This window comes from Bos javanicus, chromosome 10, assembly GCF_032452875.1.
Source record: "Bos javanicus breed banteng chromosome 10, ARS-OSU_banteng_1.0, whole genome shotgun sequence".
Classification (NCBI taxonomy): Eukaryota; Metazoa; Chordata; class Mammalia; order Artiodactyla; family Bovidae; genus Bos; species Bos javanicus.
This window is the reverse complement of record NC_083877.1, coordinates 12319920-12332312: the sequence shown is the minus strand read 5'-3', so window position 1 is coordinate 12332312 and position 12393 is coordinate 12319920. Positions and strand designations below refer to the sequence as shown.

At 50.3% G+C, this 12393-nt stretch overlaps 1 protein-coding gene across 4 annotated transcripts in view; it reads left to right on the top strand.

Moving 5' to 3' along the window:
• IGDCC4 (immunoglobulin superfamily DCC subclass member 4) overlaps positions 1-12393 on the top strand; it is a 39652-nt gene that overhangs the window by 11430 nt on the left and 15829 nt on the right. For all 4 annotated transcript variants that reach the window (XM_061430104.1, XM_061430103.1, XM_061430102.1 and 1 more), the window contains exons 3-6: positions 176-317; positions 7085-7221; positions 8457-8597; positions 11583-11738. In XM_061430104.1, the coding sequence (XP_061286088.1) occupies positions 176-317; positions 7085-7221; positions 8457-8597; positions 11583-11738 (576 nt within the window). The remainder of the gene's footprint in view (positions 1-175; positions 318-7084; positions 7222-8456; positions 8598-11582; positions 11739-12393) is intronic.

Here is a 12393-nt window from a genome sequence, read left to right as displayed (position 1 = left end):
CCACTTACCCTCTGCCTGCCTGTCTGCGTCGGGTTGAATTTTCTCTGCACGTGTTTCTGTCGCCGGTGTCCCTCCGTGTCCGTGTGCACGTGTGTTTCACCATCTGTGCTCACTGTGGCCTCCTTTCTCGTGTCCCTCTCCTGTCGCTGTATTTTCTCACTGTCCTCATCCCCAGCCCTTGCAGGCTTCTCCCTGCACCCAGAATCTCAGACTGTGGAGGAGAACGGGACCGCTCGCTTTCAGTGCCAAATCGAAGGACTGCCAACACCCGTCATTACTTGGGAGAAGGACCAGGTGACAGTGCCTGAGGAGCCTCGGTGAGTGTCCTATAATGGAGTGGGGAGTGGTTCCCAGAGGGCAGATAGGTTGGGCTTTGGGACGTTCTTGGAAACTGGGATCCTTAGAGTCAAGGTGGCTCCATTTGCCCAAACTGACTTAGGAGCCAACCACTACCAGATGCTCAGCTCATTTCTGGTCCCAAAGAGAAATTGGGCCAGAGGTTTTTGCTCCCTAGGAGAAAAGCCACCTACCAAGCTATGGGGCTTGGGTTAAGAGCAGTGATCTAGTACTTCAGAGCATATGTAGCCCAACCACTTGTTTTATCGAGGAGGAGACCAAGGGCCAGAGAGGAGCTGTGTTTTATCCAAGGCCACACAGTGAGGCATTGGCTGGATGTTTGTAGTTTGCTCAGGGCCAGGAGGCTGCTGGGAGGCTTTCTCTTTGCAGGTTCCTCTGAAATTTCTACCCTAGATACATAACTTCTCTTCTTCCCTCAGTTCCATCCAGTGGGGTGCAGCATTTGATAACTGGGTTGTGGAGAGCTTTTCTGTTTCACCCTCCTTTCTCCCCATAAAGGCAATGGAGCAATCCCAGGGAATGGTTTCTAGGGCAGAGGAGAAGCAGAGGCTAGACCCAGGACCTGATCACTCCTATGGCTTCCTGGGAGAGCCCAAACGTACACAGAGCATGTCCAGAAGGCATGAGGCTCATTTGCATCCCTGGTCTTGGAATTGGTCTCGTGACTTGGCCGCCACCCCATAGATTCTTTTTTAATTGATGCGCTGGGTCTTGTTGCTGCACGTGGGCTTTCTCTATTTGAGATGAGCCAGGGCTGCTGTCTGGTTGCCGCACGTGGGTTTCTTATTTCGGTGGCTTCTTTTGTGGCTGAGAGCACAGGCTCTTTAGCACTCTGGTTACAGCAGCTGCGGCTCCCAGGCTCAGGAGCTGCAGCACATGAGCTTAGTTGCTCTGAGGCACGTGGAATCTTCCTGGACCAGGGATCAAACCTGTATCCCCTGCATTGGCAGGCGGATTCTTAACCACTGTGCCACCAGGGAAGTCCCACCCCGCGGATTCTTACATTTTGAAAAGGTTTCTCCAAAAGCCTTTCCCAGCCACCCTGCCCTCCTTTCCGTGCATCTCTCTGGCTGTAGTTACCAGCCCACTCTCTCCTCTCCCAGTTGAGGTGAGATTCCTCAGGCTCAGAAATACTGGTTTCCAGATCTCTCTGCCCTGGAACTAACCTGTCTTTAGAGTATTGAGTTGGCCCAGCTCCTCTGACTTTTGTCCATGTCTTGGTAGGGGTGAAAGTGTGAGAGAAACTTCTAGATAGAAAAGCCACAGGCCACATCTCTGCAACAGTTGGAAGGGAGGAAGAAGGGTGAGAAGCCAAGATGTAAGTGATCCTGTGATTCTGGTGATCAGTGAGCCCCAGTGGTCCAATGGGTTGGACTAGATCGTGGTTTCCAAAGTGAGGTTTTTTTTGAGAATATTAGTCCCTAAAGATGATTCTTGGAAAAAAAAATTTTTTTTCCATGATCAAATAAGACCAGGAAAGTGCCTATAAATCTCCCTCTTGGAATTGACAAGTCCCCTGAGCAGCCCTGTGCTGAGAACCTGTTCAACTTGTTTAACCACCTCTTAGAGTCATTTGCTCCATAGTGTCAGTCGCTCAGCTGTGTCCGACTCTTTGCGAATCCATGGACTGTAGCCCACCAGGTTCCTCTGTCCATGGGATTCTCTAGGCAAGAATACAGGAGTGGGTTGCCATGCCCTTCTACTATCCCCAGAATGAGCATTCTAGGGCGGGGCCTTGGGATTGCCAACCCAGTTTCCCAGCACCAGCATGTTAAGTTCTGTGCCTCCGAGTGTGGCGCCCCTCACTGCTGGGGGTGGACGCTTCCAGGGAGTTGCTGGGTGAGGGTCAAGTGCGAGGTGGGAGAGAGCAGAAAACTCTCCCCTCGTTAAAAGTCACAAGAGGCCCTGCTTAATGCGAGCGGTGTGTTCTCACTTAATCCCTCCCATCATCCTGCAAGCTAAGGGTTTCTTATTTTTCACATTTTCCTCTATTTACTTTGTTTATATTCCTATTGGATCTATTTTTCAAATTCGTATAAACAGAGAAGAAGAAACAAAAATGACTCATCTTCTTGCCACTTGGGAAGCCTCTGTTAGTTTTGATGTCTACCTTCAGGACTTTTCCCCTGTATGTTTATAAATATTAAACATTTTGGATGATATATGCTGGGTATTTCTATTCAGTCTTTTTTATAGAAAACAAAAATGGGATTATATTGCAATTCCTGCTTTTTTTTTTTTTTTTTCACTTCATGCATACAGAACCCCCTTCCAGGTCTGTCTGTGTGGCTGTGGCAGATGCTTTTCTCTGAACTGTGAAACGAGGGAACTGAGGATCAGAGACACTAGTCACTTGCCTCAAGTCACACAGCTGCTGCCGAGAGTATCTGGCGTTGGAGCCCTGGGGTGGATGATTTGGTGGTTGGGGTGGGGAAACCGCAGGGTCTGAAGAAGCTCCTGTTGTAGGTGGGCTTAGAGATGGATCCAGTTATGCTCAGAGGAGAGGTTACTTCCTCAGTGTTTCTCCACAAATAGAGGAGTTCCCGCACCTCCCAGCATCTAGTTAGGCCTCTCCCAGGAGGCTGGAGCTGTCAGTTCCTGGACTCTGGAAGTGTTTGCCCCCAAGTCCTCTGAAAATTGATCCTGATCTATAAATAAGCCAGGCTCATATGTCCCAGCACATTGTGGGGGATAAAGAAATACCTAAAACAGCAACTTGATTATGCCCAAGGTATGTATTTTTACACATGCCCGGATAGAGTTCATGTACAAATATGCTATTCATAAACTCGACTCAGAGGTTTGAAGGAGACCATATGCCCAGGTGTAGGCTGTGCACATGTGCAGTTAATAAGCACACGCCGTCAGGGTCTGTATGCATATTTTGGGCACTGACGGCAAAGTCTAGACCCTAAGGCAATTGCCTGATACTTACACTAATTTCTAATGAGAGGGGATCATTTTTCTTCCACAGGAACCAATAATCACCAAGAGCAACATTTCCCAAATCACAGGCATTCACAAACTCCTGTCATAATCTTGGCCACCCCTAAGACATTTATATAATCACTCACTTTATACATTTCTTCAAATCAACTCTCTCTTTTGTAACTTTTGTGTCTGCGTGCTAAGTCGCTTCAGTCGTGTCCGACTCTTTGCGACCCTATGGACTGTAGCCTGCCAGGCTCACCTGTCCATGGGATTCTCCAGGCAAGAATACTGGAGTGGGTTGCTATTTCCTTCTCTAGGGGATTTCCCGACCCAGGGATCGAACCCAGGTCTCTCACATTACAGGCGGATTCTTTACCGCTGAGCCACCGGGGAAGTCTGCTTTGTCACTTTGGTGGTGGTGGTGGTTTAGTCGCTAAGTTGTGTCTGACTCTTGCGACCCCATGGACCCCATGGAGCCTGCCAGGCTCCTCTGTCCATAGGATTCACCAGGTAAGAATACTGGAGTGGGTTGCCATTTCCTTCTCCAGAGGATCTTCCCGTACTCACACTTTAAAATGAATGGATTTAATTCCTGCAGGATCCCTGGTCCAGTCCTCTGCCCTGCCCATCTCCCAGGGTCCATCTTGTGTCAGCCTCATGTGACCCTCGGCTCGTGTCCCTTTTCCTGGGGTGGATCTCTGAATCTGCCCCAAGGTGGGGCGCCTTGGCCCTCAGGACATTCAGAGCAGCTCTGCCATTTCTTCTCTGCTCTTGAATCCCGGGGTTCAAGTGTCCTTTTGCAGGTACAGGAAGCAGGCTCAGGCTTGGGAAGAGAATGGTTCCTCCCTTTTAGATAGAGGTTGCTTTCATTCTATAAGTAGCTATTTTATTTGAAGTCATTTTAAAACGATAAAATATACTAACTTAAAGAAGAAAAAGTCACCTACAAACTGACCACAGATAGCTATTACCACGATCTTATGTGGGCTTATAACACATTAACAGGGTCAGGGGTGTGAAATACATAGGAATTTATGAAGCCCGTTTTTCAAAGGAGAAACCTGAGGCCTGGACATTGGATGTCACTTGCTAAAAATCACATTTATTGGAATCAATTCTCCTCACTATGCCACAGCTGCTTTTATTCCAGAGCCAGGAGTTACAAAACAAAGTGTACAAGGGCACGTGCATTTTTCCATTTAAGTTTTATATTCCCAAACTAATAAATGTTCACTGTAACCAAGAAATTTAAAAGCAGAACAAAGAAGAGCGCCCCCACCAGTAATCCCCCTTGCTGAGAAAACCTCCACGACTGACGTGAGCTTTACCACCCTTGACTTTTTCTGGGCACATCCTAGCATATCATTTATCTATTTTCCAAAAATAGCATTGCTTCGCAAACACTGTTTTGTGATTTTTCCCCCCCACTAACCAATGTGTCTTGGACATCCTTCCAAGGACAGAGCTTTTGAAACCACATTTTTAACAAAGCAGCAAAGATATTAAATGAACATTAAAAGTGGTGCCATCTCACTTCTTTGGCTGTAGCAAACGCAGCAACAGCACCACACCCAAGGAAAGGCATCCATTCCTTTGTTCGTTCATTCAACACACATAGTTTAGGCAATATTACTTGTCAAAGGAGGTATTAGCTCTTGGATTGTTGTTTTTGTTGTTTAGTTGCTAAGTCGTGTTTTTTGCAACCCCACGGACTGTAGCCCTCCGGGCTCCTCTGTCTATGGGGTTTCCCAGGCAAGAATCCTGGACTGGGTTGCCATTTCCTTCTCCTGGGGATATTCCCGACCCAGAGGCCAAATCCATGTCTTCTGCATTGGCGGGCGCATTCTTTACCACTGAGCCACCAGGGAAACTCTTGGATACCTGGAGCAACATTTCCCTGGAAAGACCGGGAACCTTTGGGGTCAGGAAGTGCAGCCAGCTCTTGAGACTGAGGAGGGAGGAAAGGTCTTAGAGAATATAAGGTGGAGGAGACCAGGATGGGGGTGGGGGCCTTGTTTCCGAAATGGGTCCTTGTCTTTCCCATCAAATTCGTGGCGACAGGCTGGGTCCTGGCCCAGGATTTAGCTCTAGACACCCTGCACCTCCTCATCACCTCTCCCCTGCTGGCCCCAGCACTGCTGCAGGCAGCTCTTGGAGCTGAGGATAAGACTCCGGAGGCAGAGTTGAGTTTGCCTGTGGGGTGAGGGGAGGAGTGATGAAGGTTTATGTGTTTGTTCTAAGTCTTTGGGCCACAGCAGATTTCTAGGCTTATGGCCAGAATTCTGTCCCAACACCCTTCTGCTAGTGCTTTTCTCCTGTGTTTAGATTTTCTCATACCTTGCTTTCCCCACGAGCCAAGGGATCTTCACTTCGCGTACACAGCTGCCCCATTCCCTCCTTGACCTTGGCCTAGCCTGCATCCACAGTGAGAAACTAGAAGTCTCACCCTCAAGCTGACCCTGCAGAGATCACAGCTAGAAAATTCAGGAAGACCCACTCCCTCCCTGCTGGGGCCAGAGCCCATTCTGCTTCCCACCACCCAGTCCCCCGTGGACACTTCTCTGCCTGGGATTGCACTATCTCTAAGCAAGATCTCTGGGTTCTTCCAGCCCCAACTGCTTTCCAACCCTCACCAAAAGGGCAGACAACACCACCCTCATCCATCCTGCCCCTCCTCCATAATGTACACGTTGACTGGCGGGCGGGGGCACTTGCTGGGACTACATCCCTTCCCACTGGCATTGTTAGCCATCTAATAGCTGCTAAGACAGGCAGATGGGAAGAATGTGGGATTTGGCACCAGGAGATGTAGGTTCCAGTCATAACTCTGCTTTAACTGTGGGACCCTGGAAAAATACCCTCCTCCCTCCAAGATTTGGTTTTCTCACCAATAAAATGAAGGCTATGATCCCCTCTATCTCTTAGGCTTGTTTCAAGGTTCAAATTGAGATCATGTGACTAGAAGGGATTTTATCAGAGGAGAGAGAAGGTAATACAGGCAGGAGGTAAACAAATTCAAACTTTACAGAAGGTTATTTAATGAAAATAAAGTCTGCTCCTGAGAGCTCCCCGGATCACAGGTTCCCTAAGACAACCACTATGACCAGGAACATTCCGTGCAAAAGCATATAAGTACATGTCCTCCACGCACTGTTCTGTACCATACATATTTTGGAGATGGCCTTGTATCAGCACACAAGGAGCTGCATCCTTTTAACAGCTGCCTAGCATTCCATTCTATGAATGTACCCGAACAAATTTAGCTAGTTCCCACCCTACAGATGGACGCTTGGACTGTTGCCAGTCTTTTGCTATGGCAGACAGGGTTGGAGTGAATATTGTTAAACATACATTTTGTGTATGTGTATGAGAATATCTTGGGATGAAGTCCTTGAAGTGACGTTGCTGGGTCTAAAAGGTGCATGCAGGTTTGATAAAATGCTTATTTGGCTGTGTCGCGTCTTAGCTGAGGCATAGTTGTGGCTCACAGGCTTGAGAGTGTGGGCTCAGTAGTTGGAGAGCGCAGGCTTAGTTACCTGTGACACGTGGGATCTTAGTTCCCTGACCAGGCATAGAACCCAGGTCCCCTGCGTTGGAAGGCGGATTCTTAACCTCTGGACCAGCAGGGAAGTTCCAGTATCTTTTAGTTTTAATTTGCATTTATTACGAGTGAGCTTAGTAAGCCACAGTAGGTATTTCAGGAAGGAGGGGTGGTGGGTTCAGGACAGCTGGGGCACTGCCACCCTCCCTGTAGAGCTCCTGTCCACCTCACAGGTGCCCTCTGTCCCTTCCCAAGGCTCATCACCCTTCCCAACGGGGTCCTCCAGATCCTGGATGTACAGGAAGGCGATGCAGGCTCCTACCGCTGTGTGGCCACCAACTCAGCACAACAGCGCTTCAGCCAGGAGGCCCTACTCCGCGTGGCCCACAGAGGTAAGGGGGCTGGCCGGGTGGGGCAATCAGCCATCTTGGAGCTGGGAGGGACCTCAAGTCGTCCAAGACCTGCCTTCAAATAGGTGACAGATGAGGCCATGAAGCCCAAAGAAGGCAGTGCCACCCAAGTCAGAGATAGCACTCAGGGCAGGAACCCAAGACTTCTTTCTGGTCCAGGGTTCCCTTCCTGCTGAGACTGTTTCCATGGGTGGATGGAGTGTCCAGGGCTGGGGACAGGTGCAGGGAGATGAGGTGTCTATGGAGAGGGTAGGTGCCCGTCCCTGCCCTGGGGGAGCCGCCCCCTGCTGCTTGCTGTGGATCTGGCTCCTAATGGTCTGGGACTGTTCTTTCCATTTCTCTGAAAACCTCCCGTCCCAGAGTGACGCGGTAGAAAGGACACAGGCTTTGGGGTCAGAATGACCTGGTTTGAATCCTGGCTTCTCTACTAACCATCTGTGTGACCCTGGGCTCCTTATCAAATGTCCAGCCTAGGGAGGTGGTGAGAATCGCCGAGATAGGAATGGGAAGTGCCTGGTGCCTGGCAGGTGTTCAATAGATCTCACTTCAGGCCCCCTGCAAAGGCCTCTATCTTGCCTTCCTTTGCCAAGGCAGCTCCCCTCGACTCCGACCCCTCTGCTCATCTCTCCATCCCCCTCTCATCCCATCCACTTTCACTCCCACCCTACTTCCGGGGGCTTAGCTGATGAGCGGAGTTTGGTTTGCTGCCCGTTCAGTGCCCGGGGTCTCTGCCTCCACCTGTTGGACAAACCAGGTATTTACCATGCTGACCCAGGGACCCAGGGTCATGCTGAGAACTTGGCAGGGAACGGGTGCTCCGGGCGCCACCAAGCTGGCAGAAACTCGAGCTCATCCCCTGCCTTCCCCACATGGGAGCTGAGGCACTCCAGGGAAGGGACTTGCCAGAACTAGAAACTCCAACTGTTGACTTCAAGTCCAGACTGCAAGTCTACTCTTGACTCTGCTGGTTCTCTGCCTTGAGGGGGGGTTCCATCCAGTAGGAAGAATGGGGGCGCTGTGTCGGAGGCCCGGTTTTTCCTCTCTGGCTCCCAGAGAAAGACCTCTGAGTTCCAGTCCCAGCTCTGTTGAAGTACGCAGCTGCTTTCCCATCTGTCCGATGGAACCCTGGCTGCCCCACCTGTCTTACCAAGTGACTGTGAGCATCAGGTAAAGGGCTGAATGTGAAGACGCCTGATGGTAAGGCTCCCTCTCTCCAGGGTCCCTGGCATCCGCTGGGGGGCAGGACGTGGTCATCGTGGCAGCCCCGGAGAACACCACCGTGGTGTCTGGCCAGAGTGTGGTGATGGAGTGTGTGGCCTCGGCTGACCCCACCCCTTTTGTGTCCTGGGTTCGACAGGGTAAGTGGAGGGAGAGGACTTGAGGGTATGGGAGAGGAAGGGGGTGGCGTTGCACACACCCCCAAGTCAGGGATCTATAAGCGTGACCACAGTATGGTCACCAACCTTTGGTGTGGCAGGAACTAACTTCTGTCCCAGGGTGGAGTGTGGGTAGAGGAGCCTGGACCAAATGAATCAATCTGTCTAGCAAGTTTCTTTTATGAAGCCCACTCAGTCTGCCACTCACAAATCACTCTTGAGACCTTTCTTAGGGGTGGCCGCTGGGCTTTGTTCTCCACTTTCTATGTTTCCAGTCCTTAAAACAGTGCGTGTGGGGCCAGTGAGTCAGGTAGCACTTGGACGCTCTGCTGGTCTAACTACATAGCCCCTCCTGGTCCACCCAGTCTGCTGCTGCCTTTGTGTGCCCAGCTTCATGCTGGGCACAGTGAGTGAAAGACCCAGGTGAAAGAGATGGGGCCCCTGCCCTTTGATCTCACAGTCTGTGTAAGGGAGATATATCCATGAGGAGACTTGGTGGTATCAGGCAGCAAGTGATGAGTGCCGAGCGGGCTGCATTACAGAAGATGCTGTAGGGTAATGAGAGCGCCGGGCCAACGTGACCTCGTAGCCTACTAAGCATGAAACCCACTTTCCTGCCGGAGCCTCCTAGAGCTGTTCGAAGAGGTTAAGGGCCAGGGCTGTTATTCCTGGTGGGCAGATGAGGAAACTAAAGCTCAGAAAGGCAGGTGGAAAGCCAGGACCCAAACTTTAGAGCCTGTTCCTTTTCTGGTACACCACCCCCTACAGCTCTGTATGGAAGAAAAGCAAGGATTACTTGTTTCCATTTGTCAATAAGAAGTGTCTTGTCCCAAGTCGATGGCAGAAGTAAGTCTTAAATCCAGCTCTCTTTACACCTCTTCCCTGGTTCAGTCCATGACCCCACACTCCCTTTTGTAAGTTTGTATCTCACATTCAAGACTAGATAATGATGAATACATAGAATTTAAAGAAAAATAATAACCCAAGATGACTGCGTACCCCCACCGAGCTGATGAGAAAGAACAGTGCTGGTTATCTGTGCCTCCCTGACCTACCTGACCTCACTGGACTCGTGACACCTGCCTAGTTAGGGGAACCTTAGGCCAGCAGGACCCTCATAGTATTATTGGGGTAAGCCTGTGATGTCGCCTACTTCCATCATCAGTGCTTCTCAAATCCTGACCAGGCATCAGGATGACCCAGGGAGCTTCTTCAAATTGCAGACTCCTTCCCTTCACGCCTGAAAGATCATGACCCCGGATTCTTAATGTTTAACAAGTTCCTAAGGTCCTTCTACCGAAAGTGTGGTCTTTACCTACCTCCTGGGCGAAGTTAGAAATGCAGAATCTAGGGTGCCTGACGCCTCTGCATCTTAACCAGGTCTCTTGCGATTCTGTGATTTGTTTGCACAGTGGGGATTTGAGAATTGCTGTCCTAGAGGGTCCAGACACTGTGGTTCTGGGGTCTCACTTGAAACTCTGCTAATAGCAAACTTAGAAGACAGAGACTGGCTTCACTCCTGTCCCTGGGTGCTGTTCCTTTTCCAGGAATTTACTCCACTAAGTCTGGAGAAGGAAATAGCAACCCACTCCAGTATTGGTGCCTGGAGAATCCCATGGACAGAGGAGCCTGTTGGGTTACAGTCCATGGGATCGCAAAGAGTCGGACACGGCTAAGCGAGTAACACAACACAACAACAACTCCACTAAGTCAGGGGAAGGGCATGGCTTTTTTGTTTTGTGTTGTTTTCTTCTGATGGCAAAAGTTGTACATATTCATTGTAGAAAACTAAGGAAAACCAGAAACAGTAAACATCCCACCACTCAGAGACTAAATTGCTAACATATGAATGTGTTTTCTTCCAGAGTTTTTTCTATGCACATGTATATTTCCCCCCCTCAAATAAAAGCATGCTGTATTTACAGTTCCAAGTCTTGTTTTTATTCAACCGTATATCATAAGCATCTCCCCATCTTTATTTTTTATTTATTTTTGGCCACACCATGCTGATTGTGGGATCTTAGTTCCCTGACCAGGGATTGAACCCGTATCTCCTGCAGTGGAAGTTCAGAGTCCTAACTACTGGACTGCCAGGGGAATTCCCTCTCCATCTTTAAAGCTTTTTCAAAAAATAATTTTAATAACTGATAGTCCATCATTTGAGTATAGCCATGATTTAATTTTTGAAGTCCTTCCCAGTTGTCCACTGTTACAGTTAACGCTGAGGTGATCAGCATTGTTAACAGCTCCCCACCACAGGGTGCCCACAAGTGGAATCCTGGCTTCAAGGTCAAGCTGGAGCCCCTGTATAGCCCTATCCGCATTTACCCTTGCTCAGGCATTGCAACATACTGTCTTTAAAAACTTTCCCACTTTAATAGGTGAAAATGAACATCTGTGTTTTGACATGCATTTCTTTGGTTTTGTGAAGTAGAATAGTTTTTTTGTTTCCTGGCGGTTTGCATTTCAGCTCCTGACTGTAAGGCAAGGGCTTTCAAAATGATTGTCACTTCACATCAAAATAAGTCTCCCGTATTTAGGTCTCTGGTTATGGTGCAGACCTTTCCAGCCATTTCTTCATCGTAGCCCTGGGCTGAGGTCATATGGCAGGAGTGTGTCCTTGAGAGAAATGAATTTAACAGTAATGGTAATGGTTGTAACTGAGTCGTGTTCAGAGCACCTATTAATGTGCCTGCATTGTGTGGGCCAGCCTCACAGACCTTATTGGTTCCACCCTCAGAACAGCCCTTCCTGCGAGGGACTATCTCCCCATTTTACAGAGAGAGACCCTAGGGCTCAGAGGGGATCATTGGTCTAGCAAGTGGAGGAACTGAGATCCCAACCAGAGACTGTTAGGTTCTCTTAACCCTGGTGGAGATGGCGCGCCCACTCGAGGTCGGAGGTCCGGAGAGTGGATGGAGGGGCAGCGGTCAGCTACCCGCTCCAGCACTCTCCCTCCTCCCGCAGACGGGAAGCCCATCTCCACCGATGTCATCGTCCTGGGCCGCACCAACCTACTCATCACCAGCGCGCAGCCCCGCCACTCTGGCGTCTACGTCTGCAGAGCTAACAAGCCCCGCACGCGGGACTTCGCCACCGCAGCCGCCGAGCTCCGCGTGCTGGGTGAGGAGGGGCGGAGGGTGAGATGGGTCAAAGGACCGGGGAGCAGGTGTAGGGGGAGACTGCCTTGGGGCGGATTAGCGGGGGCTGAGCGCAGGAGGAATAGGAAGTGGGAAAACGGACAGGTGGGCGTGCCACGGTGGAGAATGAAAAGGGAAGATAAGGTTGAGGGGGGCGGGGCCCCAGCACCTGGGGAGGAGTCCTTCGTGAGGGGGTGGGGTGCCTTGGAGGGGACAGACTAGGTAATTAGAGGAAACAAGTGTGGGAGGAGATTGGAGGATGGAGTTGAGGAAGAGGAGAGGGGTGATAAAGGGCATTGCTTGGGTTATTGGAGAGGTGGTCTGGGTGGGACCCGGGTAATGTGGGGAAGGATGAGAGTGAGGTTACTGGGGGGTACATCTGATAAGTGTGGGGTCCTGGGAGGTAGGGGAGACGGAATAAGTGCGGGAGAAGGGTTAGATCCTGGAGAAGCCAGGGTATTTGGGGAGGCCTAGGAAGCCTGGAGAGAATGGTTAGTGTAGGGCCGGGATAGAAGGAGGAAGAGAACTAGAGCTGCGCTGCTGAGGGTATTTTGGGGGGACGGGTGAATCGGGGAGAGGTGAGAATGAGTGAGGGGCTGCGGGAGTCCCTTGGGTATTTGGAGGCCGGGGCAGGCCTC